Source organism: Myotis lucifugus, unplaced genomic scaffold (genome assembly GCF_000147115.1).
Source record: "Myotis lucifugus unplaced genomic scaffold, Myoluc2.0 scaffold_172, whole genome shotgun sequence".
Taxonomy (NCBI): Eukaryota; Metazoa; Chordata; class Mammalia; order Chiroptera; family Vespertilionidae; genus Myotis; species Myotis lucifugus.
The window spans coordinates 1,939,706-1,967,178 of NW_005871220.1; the positions used below are offsets into that span (position 1 = coordinate 1,939,706).

At 40.7% G+C, this 27,473-nt stretch overlaps 1 protein-coding gene across 1 annotated transcript in view; it reads left to right on the forward strand.

Annotated features, from left to right (window-relative positions):
* The first annotated feature begins 5,937 nt into the window (after positions 1–5,937).
* Positions 5,938–27,473, forward strand: part of TENM2 (teneurin transmembrane protein 2) — an 881,884-nt gene continuing 860,348 nt past the window's right edge. The window contains 1 exon segment of the mRNA XM_023760070.1: positions 5,938–6,157. Coding sequence (XP_023615838.1) covers positions 6,094–6,157 — 64 coding nt within the window. The 5' untranslated portion in view covers positions 5,938–6,093.

The window sequence follows — 27,473 nt, forward strand, 5'->3', positions numbered from 1 at the left end:
TCAATCTATTATTTTTTGCTTCACATATGTTGTAGCTCCTATTTTTTGGTGCACACATATTTAGAATTTCTATTTCTTCTTGGTGGATGGGTCCTTTCATTATCATGTAATGCCCTCTCTGTTTCTGGTAATTTTCTTTCCCTAGGAAGTCCACTTTATCTGATCTATCTATATATATATATATATATATATATATATATATATATATATATATATAAAAGCCTAAGCGACCGTTGCGACCGGTTGACCAAACAACCGGTCAGCTGGTCACTATGATGTGCACTGACCACCAGGGGGTAGATGCTCAGCACAGGAGCTGCCCCCGGTGTTCAGTGTGCTCCCACAGCCAACTTCCTGTGCTGGCCAATCTCCCACGGTCCCTCCCCCTGGCCAGCCAACCTCCCATGGCCCCTCCCCACAGCTGGCTGGCTCGATCATCCCCACTCGGCCCCAATCAGGACTGGGCGAGATGGCCCCGATCAGCCCCGATTGCCGGCCAGGCCAAGGGACCCCACCCATGCATGAATTCGTGCACTGGGCCTCTAGTGTTAATATAATTGTTCCTGTTTTTTTATTAATGTTTGCATTAAATACCCTTTCATCAGTTTTACTCTCAACATGCCTACATTGTTAAATTTAAAGTGACTTTCTTATTGACAGAATAAACCTGGATTGTATTTTTAACCAACTCTGCTTTTTCATTTGCGTATTTAGACTACTCACATTTAATGTAATTATTGCTATTTTATGGCTTAAGTTTGACATTTTACTTTTTTGTTCTCTTGTTCTTTCTTTTTTCATCTTTTTACTTTCCTCTTACTTATTGAATGTTTTTGTTACATTATACATACATATTTTATCACCATTCACTGGTCTCATCCTTTTACCAGTTCAAATGAAGTGTGGCAACTTTCTCCTTTATGTCTCTTTATCTTTATCCATTTGCAATACAATTTCTTAAATATGCCCTCTACATAAATTTAAAATCTCATCAGCCAGTGTTATAATTTTTACTTCAACCATCAAAAATAATGTGGAAAATGTAAAAGGAGAAAGTCCATTGCATTTATTTATATTTTTGCTTGCCATGGTTTTTTCCCCCCTGCATGATGTCCCAACAATTTTCCCTTAATTGTTTCCTTTCTGGTTTAGATAACTAATTTTTGAACCATTCTTTTACATGAGTAGTATTTGAACTATTCTCCCTTAATCTGAGAATTTCTTGTTTTCTTCTGCATTCTAGAAGGATATTTTCACTGAATATAGGATTCTGGGTTGAAAGATCTTTCCTTTCAACAATTGAAAAGTATTTTGTCATTTCTTTATAGTCTCCATGTTTCCATGGTTTCTAATGAGATATCTACTCTTATAATATATTGCCTTTCCCTGTAGATAAAGTGTCAGTTCTCTCAGTGCTTTCAAGATTTTCTTTAAGTTTTCAGAGTTTTGATTATGATATATCTTGATATGGATGCATTTGGATTTATCTTGTTTGTGATTTATTCAGCTTCTTGAGTGTTGCTTTATGTCTTTTGCAAATTTGGATATATTTAGCTGGGCTTTTAGCACTTTCTCACCCCCTCTCACTTTGTACTTTCCTTCTGGGACTCTAACAATATAAACACTAGGTCGTTTGTTACCATTCTAAGGGCCCCAAAGCTCTGTTCATCTTTTTCTCTTTAGTCTGTTAGTCTGTTTCTTAATGTGTTGTAAACATTGGGTAATATCCATTGTTCATTTTTTTTTTCAAATTCCCTCATTCTGTCTTCTATCCCTCATTCTCCTTTTGAGCCCATCTATTGAGGATTTTTTGTTCTCTTGTTTTGGGGGTGTTTTATTATTATTTTATTTTTGGTTACTTTGATTTTTGGTTCTAAAATTACCATTGGAGTTTTCTTTATATCTTTCATTTGTTTGCTGAAACTTTCTGTGTATTTTTTTTAAATAAGATTTTCTATTGTTTCATTTTCACCCATAACTGCTCATTGAAACATTTTTATAGCAGCTTTTAAACCTATTTCAAATAATTCTAGAATCTTTATCATCTCAGTGCTGGCATCTATTAATTGTATCTTTTTATTCAGTTTGAGATCTTCCTAATTGTTGGTATGCCAGGTGATTATTTTTTAATTGAAAAGTAGACACTTGGATATTATGAGATTCTGGATCTCATTTAAATCTCCTATTCCAGCTGATTTCTTCTGACACTGCTCTGTCCGAGAAGAGATACCCATCTCATTATTGCTAAGTTGGGAAAGAAGTCCAGGTTCCCCACTCAGTCTTTGTCAGCACCCAAGCACAAGGTGCTGTTTGTAAGGAGCTGGGTGAGGTGGATGTGGGCGTGCTGGCTCCTTACTAGGCCTGCACTGATGCCTCCTTCAGTGAAGAGATAGGAGTACCTTATCATTCCTCCCCACATGGCATCTACTGACACAGTAACCACTAACAAGGAGACAAAGGACTCATTACCACTGGGAGAGAGTGGAAGTCTTGACTCTCCACTAGGTCTCCTCCTACACCACCCCTACAGAGAAGGAGAGAGGTACCTTGTTACTACCCAGTGGTGTGCAAGCCCAGGCTCCCCATGGAGGAAGAAGATGGCCTCATTCCTTCCTGGGAGGGATGAAAGTCCTGGCTCCCTTCTCTGAAATTACCTTGATGGTACTGGGAGTGCCTTCCTCCTTCCTCAGCAGCATGGAAATGTAGGGTCCCCACCTGGCTTTTACTGGCGAAGATGGGGATGGGGCTACAGTTTTCCCCATGTGGTTTGGCTAGAGTGAGGTGGCTACTATCTCAATGTTTATCTCTTGTTAGGCTGCCCCTTTCATAGCTTTTTGACTAGAGGGAGGCAGCTTTTGTCCTCTGTGTCTATTGATGTTCCTGGGTTGCCAGTGTCTTTAGCTACAAATCTGGGATATACTGGTACAAGGCAAAAAGAAATCCCAGGAACTCACCACAGTATTGTTCCTTAGGTCCTGAGGGCCCTAGTGTATCTGCCTCTTCTTTCCACTTTTCAGACAACTCTTCTTATGTTTGTTTTAATCATTTATTCTTCAGCAATGCCCAGGGTTTTTAGCTGAACGTATTGGGAGGAATAAGTAAAAGTAAGTTTATTCCATCTTTCTGGGAGCAGAACTTTTTAAACAGCCTAATTTTTAATGATAAGCTATAGATCCACATCCAGATTTTAATATAATATTTCCAGGCCCATCTTTTTTTAAACATTGAAAAAAATTAAACAACAGGCAGGCTAAATGCAAAATGTCTATAGGCTAGCAGCCTGTATATTCTACTCAGTTTCCTAGAAATTTAGCTTTTAGTGACTAAGATTTGTCATGTTTATCTCATTATATAAAAAAAATTGCTATAATTTGTCTGGATGTGACATTGCTGACAAACTTAACTATCAAGGGCATAGCCAAGAAAGAGGAATTTAGCAGGAAAAGATCACTGAGCAACCAAATTAGACATCAAAATGTCCAAACAGAAAAGTTCTTGTACTTTATAACTAGGTAATAAGCCTTCAGGCTTTTTAAATAAGCCTGTAAATCAGAGCATGATTTCAAAAAATAAAATAAAATCACATACCCACACGTAATAGAGAGTCAGCCCGCTTTCCCAAGCAGGATGCAAATTAGAGGAGATGGGACTTCCTGAGTCAGGAACACTGAAAACATTAAGGAATAAAAACTTACAGTGAACAGGAGAGAGGAATATTATAAAACCCACTCAACACACCCAATTTCCCCCAAAACTACGTGTGGCTCTTGGTGTTGGTGCAGTCGTATAACCTTCCATAGGTGCTGAACACCCTCCTTTTCTGGCTTGTAGTTCAAGTATCAAGTTTTATAATTAGAACTTTGAGATTCGGGAATTTATATTATCATCTCCATCCTCTAATGCAAGTCTGTGAACTACTTAGCTAAGAGAAAAAAACAAAATGTTAATCTTTCAGAGAAGGAAAAAAAAAACACCTTCTTCCCATAGGTCCCTACAGTGTGTTAGACAGCCTATTGGGAGCTTTACCGTAGGATCTGTTTCAATTTTTACTAAAACGCTATGAGGTGAATACTATTATTTTTCATTTTCACTGACTGGGAAACTGAGTTTGAAAGGCCAGGAATGATTTCTTTTATAAGGGCCTTGGCTGGTCAGCGGCCATGGTAACATTGGCATCCAGTCCAGGCTTCAATGGCCCGGCTCTTAACCAGCCTGTATTACGGATTCTAAAATGTTGACATCACTTGTTGGAAATCACAGGAGATGATTTTAACATTCAGAGATTGCATTAGTGTTAAGACATTTGAATTAACTCTGCACAGAAAAGAATTCCATGCCCACAGTTACTATGTGTGTCCTCAAAGCAGGTCCTGGGATCTTGACTGGGACTCTCCAAGCTGCTTCTCAATGTCCTGAGTCAGGAAAAACTATTAGCTTTTTTTATATAAGGGGCTGTGGCAGCCGCATGGGTGTGCTTGGTGTTGTTTGCATCACCAAACAGACTTGTCCATGATAACAGGAAGTATGTGATAAAATGTACAAGTGGTATAAATGAATTGAGTTCCCCGGGATGCAGAAGGCCCTCTTGGTGTGAAAAGACAGGGAGGGACTAGGTGCCTGCTATCTTGGGAGAGATGCCGTCCGCTTTGTGTGTATACAGGCTGGTCCGTTGGTATACAAAGACATCCCACTACAGGGTGTTGAAGAAGCACAGAAGAGCAGAGAGGCTCAGAACCACAGATCTGCTCCCCAAGTAGTTCCTGACACATCAAGGAATCAGAGAGCCACAGTAGCCTAGAGAAAAATCAGTACCCTGGCTGCACTGTCCATTTTAATTCAAATCCTTATTTGTCCATTCTGTCCAGTCCCTGGCCCTGTAGTCCATACTATTTTCATGGCCCATGAAATCAATAAGAACCTGCTGTTTGGAACGTGGAGGCATCTCAGCGTTCCTGTTGTATTTGCTAAGCAGAAGGCTAGTGTTTGCCGAGTGATGTTGGGCATACACACCCAGGGTGTCAAGTGGCAGACTGTGGGGCTCCCTAGTTGCCAGTTTATATGTTAGAGAGCCTCCCTTCCATCACTTTCCTGTTTTATACAGTGCTCCTCCCCTCGTTTCTTCCCTGCAATGGATATCCCAGCAATGAACACGATGGGTGGTGGGTTCAGGTTGGGGATGAAGTTGTTGGGCCAGTTAGAACTTTTGTCAGCAAGCTCTCCAGTTGGTCGATAACCAGGAAGAAGAAGTAACCAGGTGTGTCCAACACAAAGATTTGCAAAGGAGAGAAAACTGACTAGGACTCACTGAAGGCTTATTAAAGGAATTGGAGGAAGATTGTTTGCATGTCAAGAATGCCTTACACTATCATTCTCCAGTCCCAGCCAGGCAAGCTTAGGTCAGTCAAGTTGATTTGGTATCTTTGCAAAGCATCAAGAGCGTATATTTATGCCTCATATACTTTTTTTAATTTTTGTCTCCCCCAACTCTTCTATAGCAAAAAGAATATAATTAAAGAATGATAAAATCAGTCTTGCTTTCAACTGCTTCATAGTAAGATCTTGCATGAGAATGACAGACATATCATATCATCGGTGCACATAGAGAAAATCAAAAGATGACTTATTTTTGCTATTACCCCCCCCCCAAATCTATTAAACAGCAAGAAAATTAATTTACTGTATCGAGTTCTTCTATTTAGGCCGATGGTTTAAGTATACATTAAGCATTTGCAGGAGATTATGCGGCACTGACCAAATTTGCCTTTTAATGTTGTTATCTGAGTCAGAACGTGAGTCAGAACGGAAGGCAGCATTTTCTTATAATCACTGTGTTGTTTGTTTCCTTTGGTGTGCTTAGGTAGCCACGTGACCCGTGCCAACACTCAGACCTGACTTTCCTGAAATCATCAGCGCTCTGCCTGATCTGCAATAATGGATGTGAAGGACCGGCGACACCGCTCTCTGACCCGCGGGCGGTGTGGCAAGGAGTGCCGCTACACCAGCTCCTCGCTGGACAGCGAGGACTGCCGCGTGCCCACGCAGAAGTCCTACAGCTCCAGCGAGACCCTGAAGGCCTATGACCACGACAGCAGGATGCACTACGGGAACCGAGTCACAGACCTCGTTCACCGGGAGTCGGATGAGTTCCCAAGACAAGGTATGTGGAGCGGCGCCCGCTGACTCACTGTCCTGTGTTCCTGACTTGCCGTGTTGTGTGTCATTGATGGCTAAGGCCCGTGACAACTGGGGCAGAGCCTGGTGCCGTTGAGTGGTCCCTTAGAGCTTAGGCAAGAGCGGTCCTTTCCATCCACTGTATCAAGTGCCTGTGGGTTTCACAGAATTGCTTCTGTGGTCCTGGATACTAAATTCTTTGACAACTTGGTGGTTGCTTTTGGGTACAGGCCATGGTAGGGTTTGACCGATGTAACCTAACAGCAGACCCTCAGCTCCATATAGGGTATATTTCTCCTGAATTCTAGTATTTTGATTTCTTGGGGGAAGAAAATATTTGTCTCCCAAGTACTAACAGTTGACATTCTCTTCATGTTCGGTATCTGTAAGGAATTGGTTATCACCCCTCAGGGTTGCTGTCAGTGTATGGAAGTGTGGGCGTAAGCAGTATAGCCAAGTTGATTCACCAGCCCGAAGTCTTGTGTGTTGCCTTCCAGCCTTGCTGTGTGTGCAGTTTGCATCCACGGCTTAGCAAAGCTACAAGTGAATGCACAGAAATGCAGGGGATGCACTGGGAAGGGTCCACCTGCCAGTGCCAGGGGTCGAGGCCCCGCCTGCCTGGTTATTACATTACTGAGTCTTTATTTCTTGTTACAGTACATGTTGCAACTAATTTCCTTCCTCCGGCTACCTTAGCTTGTTTCCCAGCCCTTTTCAGCTGCTGTAACAAAATGCCACAGCCAGTGGCTTACAAACAAAGCACGAAGGGACAGACAGATTTGGTGTCTGAGGAGGGCTTTCTTTCTGGATCAGGAACAGCTGTCTTTTCCTGTGTCCTCACATAGCTGAGGGGGATCAGGCAGCTCTCTGGGCCTCTTTTATGAGGGCACTGATACCCATGCATGAGCACTCACCCTCATGACCTAATCACCTCCCAAAGGCCCTGCTTCCAAATACCAAAGGGATTAGGTTTTAATATAAGAATTTGGAGGGAGGGTCACAAGCATTCAGTCTACAGCAGCTTGAATTCCATTTCTAGTTGCTTAACTTCCTTAAATTACTTTACTTATGTTTTCTTTATTTCTTAGAAGACTATATATATATATATATATATATATATATATATATATATTACATATATAAAATCTATAACCCAGCAGCTTTTCTAAAAAACATATTTCCATATGCTTCCAGTTCATCCTAGCTCCAGCTTTAATAAACTATTCCCCCAAATCAGCCAAGAAACAGTTAAAATTGTGTTTCCATTGCACTTATAGACCCTTGCAAGATACAATTTTCATTTAATCTTCACTCTTATTTTCTGAGTTATCTTCATGTAAATGAAACACATTTCAAACGGGGGCGGGGGGGGTGTTGCTTGAAAATTGCTCTGTATCAAATGCCTTTGATCTCCGAGCGACTTCAACAAGTGTTTTACTTCAAGTTCTCACCAGAATCCCAAAGTGCGTGTAGTGGGAAGTGGAAAAAGAAAAGAAGCACAGCGTCACTCTTGAAGGGAGTGTTTAAATGTCCAGTATGAAAAGTTGTGACACCTTCCTGTTATTTCCAAGAGCATCACCAATACAAGATGCAGATATTTGGGAAGGTGATGCACGTTCACCTTGGTTGAAAGCCTTTCGTCTTCTGCTGTATTTCTGGTCTCATTTGCCGTGTTGCGCATACATTTTGTGTCTCGTGGTTCTGTGCTGAAAAGTGTGCTCTCCTTCCTCAGCCTCATTAAGGGTGCCTCCTGGCTTCTGCATCCTTGTGTGCTGATCTGTAGGCCCAGATCATTGTTGAATTGTGGACGGGCCTGTCACCTTCCCCCTTAATAATATCTAGGGACAATGAAGCCACATGCTTGGGATTTTATTTTCCAATATACCTTTATTCCTCCTGTTTAATCTTGCTCCATTGATAACAGTGCAAGTTGCTTGGCCCAATCAGACTCATCGCTTTGCAATTAACAATTCACACATGCCATGGTTTGTTGTTATTGAGCCCATCTTTGTTTGTGTCATGTGTTTGCAGGAATTAAAAACTGTGCAGGCCAAAAGTAAAAATGAAAAGGCATTGGAAAGTATTTGCATATGCAAGTGCCATTCCTTCTGAAGACATCTATGAATTTATGCATGAAAATGTAGTCAGGGTCTGAGTGGATCTACTTTGATGGGTTCTGAAATTGAACTCTGCAGGAAGTAAATAAGCACATATTTAAGGAGAGGGGGGAACAGGAGGTACAATCTGGCGAGCAACGCATTCGACATGAAACTTAGCCTCTGCAGAGAGGGTTAAAATAAATTTTACACTCAGTAATAACAATCATTTTTTCAAATGTCATGCATTTCCCATTTTATTTCCCTATTCATGAAATCAAAGAGCAGGATCGTCTCGGTACTTATTAGCCTAGAGGTACATTAGCGAGGATCATAGCGCGATCATCTCCTGTGGTATTCTTATCTAAAACCCAAGACACTGATTATAAAACAAACACGCTTCTCACATCCACGCAAGTTTGGCAAACACAGTTGGATGACTCTCCAGATGCTCTGAGTGGAAAGGAATTGCCAGCCAGTGAAGTGATGCAGGGCTAGGGTCAGACCTTGTCCAGTTTCCCCAGCTGGCCAGCTGCAAGGTATCAAATGTGAGAGGCTGCGGGGCCCAGCAGGAGAGAGGGGCCAGGTCTTCCCCTGAGAAGCTTACAGAGGCTCCTGTCAAAATGACACCTTCTTGCTTGCTTTCAACACCGAATCCTCTTCTGCCTTCTTCTTCTGGGGGCCTCTTGAGCAGAGAAAGACGATGCAAATTACCTGTCTGACCTCTATCATGTTGGATCCTCCTGGTGTGAGGGGAGGAAATGGCTGACCTTACGTCTGTGGCCATTGGAGTAATGAGTAATTAGTTAATGACTAATCCTGCAATAAATAGCATCCTAGTGGTCGGAGTGTTAATGCCCCTGACAAAAGTGCCCAGTGGTCTGATTTGTGATCAGACCCAGGCCCAATCCACCCTGTGAAGGAGGTGCCACTTTGAATAATAGAGGTCGGCCGAGTTCCCAGGCAAGTTGTATAAGCTTGTTCTTTGGGACTCTGAAGTGCAGGTGTAGAGCGGTATGATATACAAGTCACGTTGCCATGTCTTAAGAGCCTGAATTTGGACTTGACCTTGACTTTTGTATATGTGTGTGCCTCTGACTCTACCAGGCATTCTATGCCTTGCTAGGATTAGTACACAGTGTGCAGCTATGGTGAACAACAGTGACAGTAACAGTAACAGTAACAGAATAATGTCTAATACTAGTATGCACTTCCTACATGTCAGGAGCTGGCCTAAGCATTTTGCTTGTATTAACTCAGTTAAGGTTCACAATGATGGTGTGAGATGGGCAACATTATTACTTCCTTTTTTTTTTTTTTTACAGATTAGGAAACTGAGACACGGAGAGATTCATTAAATCATCCAAGGTCACTAACTTAGGAATAGTTAGAGACAGGTTTCCCATCAGAGTTAGATTCAATGTGTTTGATCACCTCCCCGATGCATAAATAGAGAACCAAAAGACAAGTCATTAAAGCCTTAGAGGCTAGGAAGAGTCTATGAAGTTCAGTTCATAAACTTTTTACGGGTCCACCTCTTTAAACTTCCTTAATAATAAAGGACCTATAGTCACTAATATTAACTGAACAGATCATGAGGAGTATACCAGCAGCCCACAGATCTGTAGTCCTGTTCTCACCTATTTTCTCCATTTCTATCACCACCCCAGACTCTCTGAAAGTGTTCCTAGCTGCAGTCCCTCCCAACTGACCACTATTAAAGGAAAAGTTTCCTACTGTCCAGATACTCTGCCCTCCCCTACCGTCATCACCTTTTTGTACAACCTCTCAACCTGGAACACTAACCAAGAAAGGCGTGGCTATCTAAATGTTATTGCTCAGGTAAGCAGAACCGGCTGGTGTCTGAGCAAGCCAAGACCCCGTAGCCCAGGGAGGTCATCCAGGCTTCTCATTCCTCAAACAGCCCAGCCCTTTGTCCCACTTAGCAGTGCAAGTCTCTGGAGAGGGGGCTGAGATCGAATTCTCTCTCTGCACCTCAGGCGGGCTGTTTGGGTCAAGGCAGAAGAAAGAACTGGGGGAAGTTTGGATTTTTAAGCCAATGCTTGCACCAGTTCTCTCAATCAGTTCTAGCACTGAAATAACTTTCAGCAGCCCTTCGATGCACCAATACACAAACACATACACACATATACATATTAGGTTTGGTGTGATTTGGGTATTTCATAAACCATTTCTCACTCCTGTGATCTTTAAAACAATTTGAGCATAATTTTTTTGCTCTGTGTAATTTGCCAAAGCATAAATTTAACCCGTGTTAATGAGCTTAAAACCCATGAACAACTAGTAAGCAACAGTGTTACCTGTATTGATTCAATTAATGTATATATAATTGTTGACACACTTTGAAAAACCTGTAGCATTTCTGTGTACACCATTGTCGTAAAATTGTTATTTTTAAGGCACCCAAAGCAACAGTTAGAAAGGTTTTATTTTGAAAAATGCCAATCTCTTAATTTAATTTACTTTCAAAGAACAACTTTTAGATTTTAGTGAAGTTCAAGAGTTTGGTCAATACTTGGAAGGCTGCAAAGTACCTTGAGAAGATTGCTTGCTTTCAAATTATTCTCCTGCCTCTAGGCAGGAGTTCTGTTCAAAACTCAACTGAGAATACACACGCCTCTTAGTCTTCAGTTGTGTTGTTTGTTTTAAAAAATCTTTAGGAAAAAAAAGACTCTACAGTCTTTCAATGTAATAAGGCTTGTTGTCTTCTGGCTGGCTAACTTAAATCTATGTTGCTTCATATGAGAGGCATACGGGAGAATAGTTAGAAGCAGACCAGAGTTAAATTGTGTCAGATCCTAGTACTCATGTGTTCTACCAGGGTGGACCTTATAAGGCCTGCAATATCATTTGTTCTGGCCCTGCTAAGGCATTAGGGGTGAGTGCATTAAATGTTTGACCAAATATAGCAGGCTAATTTTTAAGCTGATAATTTTTATGTTATAAATATTCAAATGGCCCTTGGCAGAAAAAAAGTTCCCCACCCCTGTTAGGTTCTCCTTTTCTCTATCTGTAAAAGTTCCCACCAATGTAATTATTGGGATAATTTCTAACAATTATGTGTTTGTCACTCTATGGACATTGTCTTTCTCTTAATAGGTGATGACTAAAGGCTAGTGGTTATTATTATAATTAGTGTCATTTCAATCCTATTGCCAGCAAAAGTGGTGATCATTTATTCTCCTGCTCTCATAATATTGCTTGCAACAGAAATTTCTTCTCTTGGATTTGTTTCCTGTGACTTGAAAAATTCTGACATCTTCAAACCCTGAATTTCTCCTGAAGTTGTTGATAGAGTGTGTTTGACTCCCTGTGCACCATACCTTTTGCTCCCAAAGATGAATGTAACTCACACCTTATTTCCCTATTTTTAGAAAGGAATGAAAGATACCATCTAACAGCTGTCAACTCATGCCAACACACTGTAATAGAATTGCTAGTCAGACAGTTTTACAAGTTAAAAAAAAAAAGATTGAGAAAATGCTCTAACATAGTGCTATTGGATACAAACAATTTTTTAAAAGATGTGCATTTTGTGGCAGATAATTAAATATAAATCTTAGGATTGTGTTTAATTAAGAGAAGACCATCCATATAATCTCTGGATGGAAATTAATTTATTCTTATCACTTCATATGTAATAATTTGAGGTCTGTGTCACTTAGTCAATTTCATCTGCATTTTCTTTGTTGATATTCACTGCCCTTAGGATTACATCTATATTTTTCAGTCATTGTGGCCATTGGGTAACAGTCTTTATGTTTGCCCAATCATTATCCTTCGTGTACAGTCAACTCTGCATTCAACATTGGCTCTAACTTTCAATCCTTTTCCTGCTCTTCTCTGGTAGTAATTTACCAGTTCCACCCTTAATCCTCTACTGGTTCTTCTCCATGGCATTTTCTTGAGAATGATCTTGTCCTTACAAGTACAGCATTCACTGTTTCTACTTGCCAAAATTGTTTCAGTTACAAGTGAAAGTAAGATAATAATATCCCAAATGAGACTAGCTATTTCAAAAATAGGACTGTAGAATAGCAACACTTTTCGTCTCATATTTTTCATTCCCTTTACTTGGCTTTATCCTTCAAAAAGGTTTATTTGAAGATTTCTTTTGACAACTCCACTCTCATATTGTCTTCCCTTGGTCACATCATTGGTAAGAGATGTTTTTGTTTGTTGTTTTATTTTGTTTGTTTGTTTGTTTGTTTGTTTGTTTTCCCAAACTTGAGCAGAACATTTCCAAGAAACATTCAGGTAGGGCTGGCATGGACATATGACAATGTCCCTATCACTCTGACTTTAGTTGGCTATGTCTTGCACTTAGGCTTACCCTATGCCTGGAGATAGCTTTGAGTGAACAACTCCTAAACCCAATGGAATGGATTACATGTGGGAAAGAAAGGGAAGTAGGTAAGGGATACTGATTGATTTGATAACAGATGCTCACATCCCCAGTGATGCTGAAATCTAAGATAAGTATGGTCTTTCCAAGCTCCATTTCTACTTTCCTCACTGCCCTTGGAGTATTTCTTCTTATATAACCAAGTGGCAAACAATATTTTTTTCCTCAAAATATGTTTCCATTATTTCCCAGCTTTTGGAAATGGTATCAAAACTCTTGCTTTTTAGGTAGAGTCTTCCAAAACTCACTCTTTTTTCTTGATTCTTTATATTGCAGTTCACCAGATCACAACCATTATTCCTTCTTAATTTATCTCATTTCCAATGTTCACATTTCATGAGAAGCTGCCAGCTTTTCTTCACCATTTAAATTGCCTACCTTTCTCAGACTTCCTCCATATATTTTTCATAGAATGAATAGTCTTAGGTTTTTAAAGCACTTCCCTGTACTTGTCTCTTTACTGAAATTAATTCAAAAATATTTGGGGGGTACTTGTGGGAAAACTGTATTATGAGACTTAGCAATGATTAAGGCCTGGTTTCTAGCCTTACAAAGCTTGGCAATTCTGAAGAGGACAGGTATGATAGACATGTAACTAGGTACAGTTTGAGAAACACCAAGGAAGGGGAAAGCATTGGATAGTTTTGGAGAGATAGCCAACCTAGAATTTCACAGTTAGGATGTCAGAGATTGTGACATCCTTTTATGCACTTGAAGAATGAGGAGAAGTTGGGAGATCAAGCAGGGAAGAAAGAGTGTTCAAGCCAAACATATAGTATACAGGGATGGCAAAGTAGGTTTATAGTTGTGAGTACATGAAACACAGAGCTTATTCTTGTATTATTATTTAACTAGAGGCCTGTTACATGAAATGATTCGTGCAATAGGCCTTCCCTTCCCCTGGCTGCCGGCACCAGTTTTCCTCTGGCACCCGAGACCCAGGCCTTTGCTCCGTCCCAGAGCCTTCAGTCTTCACTGTTTCGGCCTGGAGCCTTCAGTGTTTGCTCCGCAGCTTCGCGCCTATGTATGCAAATTAACCGCCATCTTTGTTGGGTTAATTTGCATACTCTCCTGATTGGCTGGTGAGTGTAGCAGAGGGACGGTCAATTTACATGTTTGTCTATTATTAGGTAAGATTATTGCATTATTTTCCTTACGAAAAACTGAAACCTACTTTTGCCCACACCTGTATGCAAAAGGCCCAGAGGTGACACTGCTTCCAAGGATCTAAAAGAAGTTCAGGTTAGCTGAATGTGGAATGGGGACAGACAAGCTAGAGTGGTAGAGGGAGGAACTGGATCATAAAGGCATTTCAGGGAGATTGTGCTGGCTTTGCTTTATGGAATATGTTACAGGGAGATAAGATGGTCAGTGAGATGAGTTAGGAGTTGTATTTCACCTAGGCAAAGGAGTCTTAAAACCTGAACTGGGATAGTGGAGATGGTTTGGGAAGTATTGACTTCTTAGAACACTGTAAAAGGGAAGGTAGATATATTATTCTGGGACTTTTGTGCATCGACCGCTTTCTTTTCCTACAAAAAGATTATTGCCTTTCTGATGTTGAATTTCCTTAAAGAGCCAGGAGAGGTCAATGCTTGCAAACAACTCGTAAATGAGAGTGCATAGATTATTACGTCAAGTCCTCCTGGAATGGTGACATAAGCCTGAATATAAAAATATGTTGTTACAAGAATTTGCATTTTTTTCTCAACTTTTTAGGTTCCCACCTATGCAAAGAGTAGCACCAGCAACAGAACACCTCATATGGGTCCAAGGCAAGGAAAATACTGTGTTGCATCCACCACTTCTCTATGTGACTACATACCTTGTTAATTTTCCACCAGTGGCTAAATAAATCAGGGACACAGCAGATGTGAGGTGTGTGTGTGTGTATGTGTGTGTGTGTGTGTGTGTGAAGTGAGTGTGTATTGTATTCCTGCTAATTGATATGTTGACTAGCAAAGGTGAGGATGTGTAGAAAGCAGAATCAGTACTTCCAGGCATCTGATGGGACAAGCAAAGTGGGGAAGGGGAGAGAAGTCAAGGATATTGCTTACAAAGGTTTGTGGTTACAAAAACTGACTAAATGTTAGTGATAATCACCAGGGTTTGAAATGGAGGATGAGCCGGTTTGTGAGTTAAGAGAGTATGTGTGATAATGGACCTTTTGAATTTGAGGTGCTTTTATGCCATGCATGTATAAGATAGCTAACAAACAGCTGAATGTACAGTCCTGAAATTCTGAAGAGAGGGATGAACAGAGTAGAGATTTAGGAATTTACAGCTAATAATTTCATGGGAATTAGTGTGATTATCCAGGAAAAAAATGTACAAGGAAAAGAAATAGGGGGCTCACATGAGAATGCAGGTAATCAATGAACAGGAAAAGAAAGAAGACATTTCAGTGGGAGTAAATAGAAAAGAAACCTTACTTTCCTTACATGGTCTACTCAGTCAGTCCAGACTTGAATTAGCATTCAAAACATTAGTTTTATTCCCCAATCTACTACTCAGAGTTGGCTTCCTTTTTATCCCAAATAATGGTTACAAAGTTAATGCACACAGATGATTCTTGGGTCCTGAATATGTTTTAGTTGGCCTACAGATTGCTTTAGAAAATTTGAGTAGAGTGCGTGTAGCCAGTCTATTCATATTTCAGTCTATTCATATTTCAGTTGCCTTAGACTTCATGTCTGCCTTCTGTTTAAGTCCTCCTGTTCAGTCATTTATTGTATATGTTAGGCTTGCAAAAATATCACAGACCTTCCTATGTTCAATCCTTCTTTGTAAAATGCCTATCTACCTATTCCAAATCCATTTATCCCACAAACTTAACCTCGTTGGTGACATCTCTGCCCTCCAAATTCCAGTGGCCCTTAACGTGTTGCTATTGTTATTATCCTCTTTGTGAGTGACTCAGCATAACAGCACATGGTTCCATGACTCCTGTGAATCGGGAGATAAGCAAAGTACTCTGCAATTTTTGTGCTCTGACTCACAGATGGAAATGTAAAAGAATGTCTTCTTATAAGGGGCTTGTATCCAGTTTTAATGCGAAGAATTTAAAGAACTGCTCAGACCAGCATTCCACTTAGAACATGTGGGTTGTGTGTCTAGCATGACAGGATCAAATCCCACCCTGTGAAATGCCTACTTGTTTTACAAGACTCTGACACTCACACATTCTATTGCACTATCATTTGCTTTTTCTGAGTATTATTGACCCAATAATGCTATCAGCTTTTCTGGGTTTGTTGTCACTGTGACTCTGTAGGGACCTACTATGTGTTGTCATATGGGTGTCATGTGATAGGTGACAGGACACAATTCTAACTGGAAGTTTTTGTCTGTTTGTTTTTTAAAGTGTACTGTCAGATGAAAAACATGCCAATATCTGTCTTACCATGGCTTAGGGTCTGGGTCCAGGAGGAATGCTGCCCTGCCCACTGATAAATAATCACACTGATATTATCAAAAGATACATTACATTTTCAGTGTCATGTTTTAGGTTTATAATTTAATTTTCAGCTCTGGCAATCCCAGAAGCCTCCCTAGGGACTTATAGGAAGGGGCTGGTGGGTACCCGAAATGATGTTCATTTCTTGAGCACCTTAATGGGCACGCATATCTCAGCAGCCCTCTCTCTCTCCACTGCAGCCAAACTCCATTGCACCAAGAAGTTGCTTGCTATTCCTCCTGCACTGACTGCTTTCCTTTCCACTCAACCTCAAGTCAGATCTGCTTTAGTAATAAATCTCTGCTGGGCACGATCAGAACAAATACTGAGCGTGCGCAAAGGTGTCAAAATGGACTTATTTATAATGTCCCACAGCCTTTCATACTATTTGGAATCTTTTACTAATATGTTACTTTGAGCATTATGTTTAATGTGTCTTCTCCAAGACAGAAAGGTCTTTTTGGAAATGAGAAAACAAACCAGAGAAGTCGGTTGGGCTTCCTTGTATTCTCAGTTAAACCTGTCCCTCTCCCTCCTTTTCCAGGTCTTTGGCCAGAGCTAGGAAATGTGAAGCTTCTCTTTGTTCACCTTGATTTATGAAGAGTAGGCATCGGACAGTTGCTGTCCCAGTGGGATGCATTTTATTTTAAAAATAGTTTGAAGCACTTCTTTTTAAATTCCCTCACGTCCACTGCCACCTTGGCCGCATGATACATGCTTCCCGGTCCGTCCTTGTACAGTTAAGGTTCACGCCGCGCTTGGGGAATAAAAGGACTGAATTTATTTGTAGCAGTTTGAACCAGAATGTTGAATTTATTCAGAGAGTAATTACGGTGGATTAAATGTACCGCTCTGGGTCTATTGGCTGTAGCTGGGGCATTGATAGAAGAGAGGAATATTACTTTAATGTCCTCACCATAAAAAGAATCTAGTCAACTGCAGGACGAATAGCCACAGCCCAAACCAATTCTGCTGAACATGAGTGCAAATTCAGGCAATCCCCACTGACTTCACAAAGACCTCTGTCTGCCTGGCAGCCTTGGGTTCAAGTTCTCCGTAGATCCTAGTGACAATGCAGTTAATGTGCAACGCTGACCCCCATTTGTGTGTGTTGCAAAAGCCCTGCCTGGAGATGACCCACTTAGCGCTCTCTGCTTCACCAACTCAGAGACTGAATAGCAGGGAGACTCCAGCAAGGTGCTGAGCTGTCCTGGCTGAGCAGTGAGGGGACAGTGAGTGTGGCCACGTGCCACATCTGTCTCTGTACCAGTGGCAACACATTCGCTTCTCTGTGGAGCTTTGAAAAGTCCCCATGCCCAAGCCTTGCCTGAGACTGACTACATAAGAATCCTTGGGAAGTCAGACCCAGGCATCAGTATTTCTAAAACTGTATTCTTATACAAATGAAACATCTCGAAGGATTGAGTAGAACAGGACACACTCTGTAGAATATAACCATTTCTTTGGTAACTATTAGCATTTTAAGTTTACAGAGTCTTATGCTTAGTGACTCAGAATCTCACTTTTCACTCAGAAACCCATAATTCTAGTTTAACAGAGCTTTCTAATTCTTAGAGGAGTTTGCTTAATAAATGCCATGTCGCCAGGAGCTCATTATGCAGTGTTTCTGGGCCAATAATGAGCCACTGTTTCCCTGGGTGTTAGGTATTAGGACCTTGGTTGCCAGGGTCCACCTTTTGTTGTTCTGAGTCAGAAGGAGCAAGAGGACTGATTCCTTTAGCGCTCCTGTCTCTAAGTGAGGGTTTAATTTGAGTACCTGACTTGGAATATAGCATATTGCCAATTAATTATATCAATGGATCCAACATTTCAACATTAAAGCAATAATGAGTTTAAACCTACCATCGGAAGAAACACAACCAAGTTTGGTTATGTTGAAAGATAAAGTCAGTGAGGAAAGGTAATGTTAATAGTGGAGGGGGTCCTACCTGCTTTTCCTTGTGAATATTTATTAACCATAGCAATGGTTCAAGTAAGGGTGCAAAGCCCAGCCTCATAGGGGAAGGAAGGTGAGATAAAGGAATGAAGCTGGCTGGGTGTCCAGTGTGTGTCCTGGTGGAAACTGTCTTCATTTGGGTCCTTGTATATCCAGGCAGTTCCTCTAAGCCAGGGGTGGGCAAACTTTTTGACTCGAGGGCCACAATGGGTTCTTAAACTGGACCGGAGGGCCGGAACAAAAGCATGGATGGAGTGTTTGTGTGAACTAATATAAATTCAAAGTAAACATCATTACATAAAAGGGTACGGTCTTTTTTTTTTTAGTTTTATTCATTTCAAACGGGCCGGATCCAGCCCGCGGTCCGTAGTTTGCCCACGGCTGCTCTAAGCTCTAACAATTTGGTGCCATTGGGGAATTCAGATCTAGTGTTGTTAAATCTCCCAACTTCTCAAGAAACTTGAAAAAATATGACTTCCCCCCCCTCCTAAAATTCTCAGATTTTAAATGTTGCTATAATGACCACTGTAGAGCAGTTTACATAGGCTCTGCACAAGATTCTGGCCCCATTTCATGACCGAAAATTTGCTGAAGACAAAGTGCTGAATGCCCTTGGGATGGGAATAATCGAGTGTAGGCAGTCCCAGAGTCAGCAGCTGTGGGGCTCCTGTGACCAGTGGATAGGAAGCCGATAATCAATGATCCAGGCTCCTTGGAAGAGTCCAGCACCATCCTTACTAGTCACCCATAGCAGTGTTCAACTCCAGACAGTGGGTCCAACCCTTTTGTGCTTTATCTCAAACCAGGTGCTATCTGTTGGATTCCACTCCCTCGCCTCTACACACAGGGAATATTGACTTCTTCCTCAGTCTTCCTTAGTAGACAGTGATCCCTTAGCTTTTTAAAGGGCATTTAATTTAGGTGTATCACAGCCCCTTTTTCTTAGGAGGGAAGAATCCATTTTATTGTTGTTTTTAAAGACCAGAAAATCCTCTGTCATCCACAGACATACCATCCATGGTTGTATGGAATATCATAGCTCTTTGTTCACAGGTAGCCTTCATTGATGTGGGAATGCCAGCTAAGCCAAGTGTTGAGGAAACCTAAGAAAATGAATAAATGGGTAGGAGCTCATCTTGAAAACCTGCCATTTACATTATTCTGAGAACTTCCTTTTCTAGAGCTTTCTGTCACCATCATTGGTTTCTCCAACTCTGCATCACTCTAGTATCCCCCTTCTCTTGTTTAACCCAGAGAGAAAAGAGTATAATACTAATGTTAATAGCTTAAATTTGCTGAACAATGGCCATGGGCCTCAGTATGCCCATGAGGTTCACACATGAAAATCATCACTATATTTAAAGACAACCAAGGTTTAGAAGACGGGCAACTTGTAAGAAGTGGAAAGAGAATCAAACCTACATAATCTGACTTCAGTGGCTGCTGTGGTTGGTGAGAGGAAATGTTTGTTGATCGACTATGTAACAATCCTACTTCCCTCAACATTTGCTGGAGGGAAGAAATCCAATTCCAGTGTTGAGCTGATCTAGACAGGCAGACTGCTGGAGAGCGGAGTATCATTACAGCTGTTCAGAAATGCAGAGTGCTCAGATCTGCGCAGCCAGATGGAAATCGTAGTTCAAGCTTAGTGTTGTCAGACAGCAGAGGCTGTGGGCAAAGGGGAAGGCATGGGTGAGTGATTTTTGACTGTTTATCTCTAATGTGTGTGGCCAGTGTCACTCCCATCTCTGATGGCAGTGATTTATTCGATTATACTGTCAGGATTAAAACACCTTAGCAGGGAAAATAAAGGGAGGGATACAAATGCTGTGTCAGTGATGTGACAGATGCTATTTCTCTGGAAACTGTAGACAGTGAGTATATGGAAACTCTCTCAAAAGTGCCATGGCCGTAGAATGTCAGACCAGTCAGACCTTAGGGACCTGTCTATTTCAAACCATTCGTTTGACAGATAAAGAAACTTAAACTCGGAGAGCTTCTGTGGTAGTCAAGGTCACACAGCTCCTAAGATTAGAGCTAGAACCCCAGTTCCCACTTCCCAGTTCAGTATTCATCCAGCTACATCCCCTGCTGGACAAGTTCATTGTCCCTTCCCCTAAGTTCAGAGTTGAGTTTTACATTAAATAAAGAATCTGCCTATATTTTAACAAGAGCAATGAAAAGTAGGAGCTGGAAATTATTCCTTTTGCCCTTCAGCAACCATGCAAGTATGTTTTTTAATCCCAGAACTGTGGCCCTGGGCTCTCCTCACTGTTATATTTTTTTGCTAGCTCCTTTCCCTCGTCTGAAACAAAGGAGAACCTTCTCACTTCTCACCTCCTCACCCTTATTAAGCGATGGGCTGGGCCATTCTCTGCCTGCTCCTTGCTGTGTCCTCACCCATCCTTACTTCAGCTTCTTCATCTCCTGTCTCTCTCCTGCCATTTCTTGTGGAATAGAGAGGGTGGATCAGAGCAAGCGGGAGTTCCAGGCTGCAAAGAATCCCAAGCTCCCATCTCTTCACCACCTGCCTCCTTCCTCACTTCTCCTGCACAGGTTTTTTAGCAACTGAGATATTCTGAACTGCTTGAAATCAGTGAGACAACACAGAATTTGAAGTAGGAAGACGTGGCTCCAACCCTAAGCCAGGTCACAGTGAGCCATGTGATGTTGGTGAGCCTTAGGCAAGTCTCTTTGGGGTTAACTGTGCTCCTCTGCACAACTGGTGTCCTAGAACCTCTTCCTAAATGGTATTTTGGGAGTGAAGTTCATTGATGATGAAATAAGCAGTTTTTCATTACCCCAAAATTGTCATGGGTGTTGTGCCCAGTGACCAGTTACTGTAAACTCCACAACTCTGTGTGAAAATCCCCATTTTCATGTGTCGACACAGACCTCCTAGGGTTGACCTGTCCCAGCCAAGGAGACTGAGCCCAGAGGCTCCCCAAGCCATGAGGACATTCGGGTGTCAATGAGTGCTTTGTTTTCCTCTAGCTGCCCACCAAAGCCCTTCCACGTCCACCAGACACAGGGCCGATGCCTTCCCAACTCTGAGTTCCACACCCACTTGGCGGTGAAATATCATTTCTGTGGCACAAATCTCACAAAGTCCCTCATGTAAATGTGCCAACGGGCTCTGCATTAGATGGCGCTCACTCTCCAATAGATAAGTCTGCCGTGGGGTAGCCTTAACGTTGAGATAACAATGTTCATGCTCCATGTCTCCAGGCGTGAAAATGGACACATATGTGCACAAGTCTCACCTGAAAGCCAGCGAGACCATGGTGGAGGTGAGGGTGGGGCAGGGAGCTGGGTGTGTTGCTGCTCAATCAGGGCCAAGACTCATCTAAGACCTCTCTAGCCACTTAACAGATTTAGCTTTAGAATCGCCTAGAGTTCTACATGATCTAGTTTTGTAGAGGCTTAAAATGTTATCTGTTTGGGGGGTGGTTTTAAATTTTTTAAAAAAATCAGTATTCTAGGAGGACATTCCTGTTTCCTCTAGTAAGTCTCCTACTTTATGTGCCACTGCTGAGGCAGGTGAGCCTGCTATGGATATAGCGCCACAAAGAAACTAAGGAAGATCAAAGACCCCTGTCCCCACCTCTCTGATCCCAGTGGGTTGGTACCAGAATAGAAGCAACCCCTCCCCCCACTAAACCTCAAAGCAGGATGGATCCCTCCAAAAAGCGAAGGTCTGTAAACAGCTTGAAACCCTCATCCGCTGTTTGCTTTATCCTCCCCACCATTCAAACCTTAGGGTTGCAGAAAGGATTCAGATCCTCAAATCCAGGCTAGGGACTTTAAACCGCAGGAGATCTACACTTACCCGTGGCTGGCATTGTCTCTAGTTTTGTTGCAGAGTTGGGGATACAGACATGAAAAAGATACAGACCTGGCTCTCGGGAAACACACGAATGCAGAGGAGGGAGAAAGAGCCTGAGAGTGCTAATGCCATACACAGACTACCTGGCAGACAGAAGCACAGTGTATTGTGGGAGCAGAAGGGAAGGCTTCCCAGAAACCCTTGTAGGTAAAGACTCTGTGTTGGGCATCAGGGTTGTGTTTGCTGAAGGTTTCCTAAGATCCATTTAGGTTTGCTCCAGTGCGGACGAGGTTACTCAAGTAGACAGAGAAAATAGCATCCCAATATTTAAATATATGATCACCCTTTCTTCATAAGTGCTTAGCTGGAAGTGTCTCGGGATGAATGCTGAAGCGCGTATCTGTGAATGTACACCATATTGGAAACAGATTTACTGTCCCAAAGTGTAATGCTTACTCAGCCATCTGATGAGATTCGAGCTCTGAACAGTTTGAGAGGGATGCATGGAGCTGTTTTATTACAAGATGCTGTTATGAGTTATAGCAGCTTTCCTTATGCTAGATGGCTGTCGCCAAACAAGTTACATGAATATAAGCAGTTTTATTTGCAATTTTTTGCTTACATTTTCTTAGCATCTTCCTATTATGGCTTCTCACAGCCCTACGTGTGCTCCTCTGGCACCCCCAGGATATCACTCTATTCAGAGCCAAAAGGAGCCTTTAAAAATATTGGTACAAAGTCCTCCTTAGAGTATGCAGTGTTTCTGTTTATGGAAGCTATCACCTGCACTTGTTTGAAAAAAAAAAAGGGGGGGTGGGGGTGGGGGGAGTCTTTTCAGTCTTGTATATATGTGTTTATTTCATAGAAAACGTAGCAAACACATTCATTAGCCTCTCATTTTACTCAGAGGCAGTGACCCCTAAGTTGGAGGTTTTGTGTTTTAGGGGGAAAAAAATAAATAGTTGCTTTGGATTTCATTTGCTAGGACTGAACCCGAAAGAACTAAAATGAGAAAAGAATTAATTTTCCATGAGAGATGTACACCAGGTGTGGTTCTTACATACAAATTCTCGGCTGGAAAATCAGTGTTGTTGATTCCCCTTGAAGGTGTGCGAATGGAGCAGAGAAATTGATGATGTTAATAAAAATGATAATAGCAGTAAATTAGTTTATACTAAATGCAAATAATGGTTAAGCTGGGACCCAAATGAACCTTGGACAGCTAAGGACTTCATTTAAACCCCACTTATTTTATTAAGTAGTTAATTGTGTTATTAATTGTTAGAATAAATATTTAGCGTAGCTCAGTACTCAGAGTCTATCTTTGTTTCACTATTTATTTGGGGGAAATTAGTGGTTGGCTTGGCCCAGAGTTTGGGGGTTCCTGAGCGTCTGACGTGACTACGTAACCAGGCTCCCCAGCAAGAAGACTAGGACACAGGCTCCCTGTGGTTGTGGATAATTTAAAAGATCAGTTTTCAAGTGTTTTTGAAATTACTTGCGTTGAATTTTTTTTTCTGGTTATAGAAGCAATTTATATCTATTGTAAATTATTTGAAAACAACAAATACATAAAGAGGAAAATTAAAACCACCTATTATTTTACCTCCCAACAGCAATTGCTATTACCATTTTGGGATATTTATCTACAGCCTTTCAGCTGTTTGTGTATACGTGTAACGCATTTTCAGAACTGGAATTATATGATGCTATACCCTGCTCTTTTTTCTTATGTCAATATTTTCCTCTTCTTAAAAAATATTCTCCTGAGATAAGATATCTTTGACAGCTTTGTGACATTGTCATATGGATATACCCACAGTATCCCTTTCATGTAATCTGTTTTTCCACTAGAATGTTAGTTTTCTACGTTTTTGGTTATAATACTCCAGTGAGCAAAATTCTACATAAATCTTTGTACATATCACTGATTTCCTCAGAATACATTTGTGAGTATTTTAAATTATACTAATGTAGAGGGGACAAAGGGAACGACTGGGCTACCTAGGCTTTCATGTGGCTCTAAATGTTTAGGACACTCATGTAAACTGAAAATGCCATTAAAAGCAAAATTATAACTTTACTTATGAATTATATTCCAGCATCATATTTTCTCATTGCATTTTATTTTTTACATCTATTATTTTATCATTGTATTGTAATAATAGTTTCAAATCAATTTGAAAGTGTGTGAATGTAGGGATACTTTGGCATATTTCTCTAGAGCCCCGTTAAATACCCCTCCAACCCTGGGCTTTTGGCCATGGCAGTTTAATTGTTAAAGCGTATGGAAGTTTGAATTGGAGCATGAATCTAGTTTTAATTTCTCACTTGATAGTAGACATATATAGTTTTTTATATATGTACATAAAACACACATATTAAATATGTATATTAGATAAACCAAATTGAACATATTACATATATTAAAATGCATGAAAATATGTATTTATATCCATACATAAAAAACACATATTTTAAAAGTAAGTTACACTATTTAAATAATTTGTGTAGAGTGAAGTGATTTGAATGGGGTTTGGTTCTGATGTGTTTTAATCAGTTGACCAATACCACAATTAATAATAAATACCATAAGCTCTATGGAAACCTGGTCTCTATCTGCCCTACCTGTAACGCATTACTTGGAGTTTATCTTATATCATGGGCTGAAGCACACAGAAAAGATGGAGTCGCGAGACAAAGGCAGGGCTTGCTGGATTTTTCTGTCTCATTTTGTGTGTATCTGTGGGAAGCTTTCCACCGATACAACAAATCCTCCCCGGAGAGGGCAGTGTCAGGATATGAGAAAGGAGCAAAAAATGAAATGATGTCGGATTCCCATGGGAAAAATAGGTCTTATGTGAAAATTAATCTCAGTGTGGTACAACATTTGTTACATAAACCTGGAGAAAAGAAGAAAAAGGAAAGCACTGGTGAGAGGACGCTTTTTCCCTCCGAAGCCCTCTCTCGTGCCCCTCTCTCAGTTTTGTGTGACACTGCGAGGCAATGGGGCATCCAGTGCGAGGTTCTCGGGGCTCCAGCAGCTGAGGAGCCAGCATGCGCTGCCTGGCAGGACCCTGGTCAGAGACGGGCACTGACTCCTGAAGCCTCAACCCTTTCACAAGGATCTGGCACTAATTTGCTTAATTGCCTTGGCAAGGCATGTACTCTTTTTTCCCCTTTTAATGTGATTTTTTAAAATTGATTTGAGAGAGGGGAAAGATAGAGAGAGAGAGAGAGAGAGAGAGAGAGAGAGAGAGAGATGAGAGAGAACCATCAATCAGCTGACTCCTACACACCCGCACCAAGGATTGAGCCTGCAACCCAGGCATGTGCCCTGATTGGGAATCGAACCTGCAACCATTCGGTGCATGAAATGATGCTCAACCAACTGACCCACACCAGCCAAGGCAAGGCACACATTTAGGCCCAAATTTTCTTTCCTAAAATGAGGCCAAAGAAGGCATGAATGATCAATAAGACCCCTCTATCCCTGCTTCTATGTAGACTCAACCTAGCTCTCCAGCTGTCTTGCTAGGTCTTTGAATATATCTAATTTCATATTATTAATATCACGGTATGTGAAATCCGATGTGTGAGAACTGCCCCTAAGTTTAAATGTACAAATAGAGTGGATGCCATTTGAAGTTAAAGAACCTCTGGATTGGCTCGAAGGAGTGTCTATTCTACTCCACCTACTTCCTTCCCTGAGTGTCATTTTCATGCTCACCAGCACCCTCTACCAGATTATGTCACCCCCTCTCCTTGATCCAAGGGGGTGATGTTTATAAATATTGTATAACTGACATAGCCTTGCAGTATTGCCTTACAGTGACAAATGGTGTTGCAAAGAGATTGAGCGTTCTGATAAAATCCATGTGGATATTAATTGTACCTATGCAGATTCAAAAATCTCTTTCTTTAGATTTCAATTTCTTGCACTCCTGAGAAATTGAATGTTTGTTCTCCTAATATGCTTATCAGTAAATTCTTGATTTTTGTTTGAAAAAAAAAATCCAGGGCAAGTGCTTACATTATCACCATCATCTGCTTGCAGCCTGGATTTCATTAAGTAGATTGTTAATAAAATGAGGGATGATATATCACAACTGCAATGCTGTGTCTCCCAAAGTTAATGAAGAGTTATAATTTTCTAGATGGCAAATTAAAAGGCTGTTAAAATGGTTGGTAAGACTGTCAACGGATTTAGCAACATTCCAATTAAAATAGGACATTAAACGGAATTAAAATCTTGAATTTGGAGAAATGAGAAAATATGTTTAATATGTGATTTAATATAGTGAGGAGTCCTGGAATCTTCACATAAAATGAGATAGATATCATCTTAGAGATGACATGACACATTTAACAAAAATTGGGACATCACCATCTAATGCAGTTTCACAGACTTGGTTAATAAATTGCTTGCCTCAAACATGAAAATTATATTTTAATAGTAGAAATAATATTAGAACAATATTCATAATATTTAATATAGAAATTGTATGCCTATTATATGTGTAATATTAATATGAATAAATAATACATACATTTATATATCGCCCATTTCTAACAAAACATTTTTCTTTTTTCATTTTCAGTTTAGCTCTCATCCACCTGGATACATTTTACATAGAATAGTTATGATTTGCATGCTTTTCGTTCAGTTATACTTATATATTATCACTGGTTTCCTTTTAAATCACTGAATGCCACATACCGGATTGATACACTATATTTTACTTAACCACTCCCTGGATGTTAAGTAATTAGGTCCCTTTCATTTTTTTTTACTATAATAAATGAGATTCAATAAACAATTATATATACATTTAGATTAAGTTTCTAGAAAAAAGATCACGGGTGAAAGACAGTGGATGCTTCTGTGGCTCTTGAAACATCAAACTTCTATCACATGACCTTTATCATTTATACTGACACCAGTAATTTAACTATGGTTTTAATTCAACTACAAATGATAGTATTAGACTGCATCATTATTTTATAACTTCTGCAAAATTAATAGGTAAAATGGTACCATATGGTTAACTTATTTTTCACCAATCTGCCCCAAGAATTTAAATAACAACCACTTTCCTCTCTTAATTTGACTTTCTGCATCTTATTCTTTGACAAGTGGTTATATATAAGGTGGCCCATATATGATGCCATAATTTTTCTTTAGCAGACTTTTGAGATATTCATAGAACTTAGTACAAACAAAGATACCCATGGAATAAATAAGTTTCTGTTGCCAAGAATAATATTTGATAGCATAAGACAGATAGTGCTTAGAGAAGTGTTATGAAGTCAGTAACAGGCATAGTGAGGATAATTTTTTTCAAGTGGTACTCAACTTTAAAATTGACCCCTTGGCCCTGGCCAGCGTGGCTCAGTGGGTTTGAAAGGTCATCCTGTGCACTAAAAGGTTAGGGTTGAGGATTTGATTCCTGGTCAGACCACATACCCAAGTTCAATCCCTGGCCAGGGCACATAGGAGAGGCAACGGATCCATGTCTCTCTCTCTCTCTCTCTCTCTC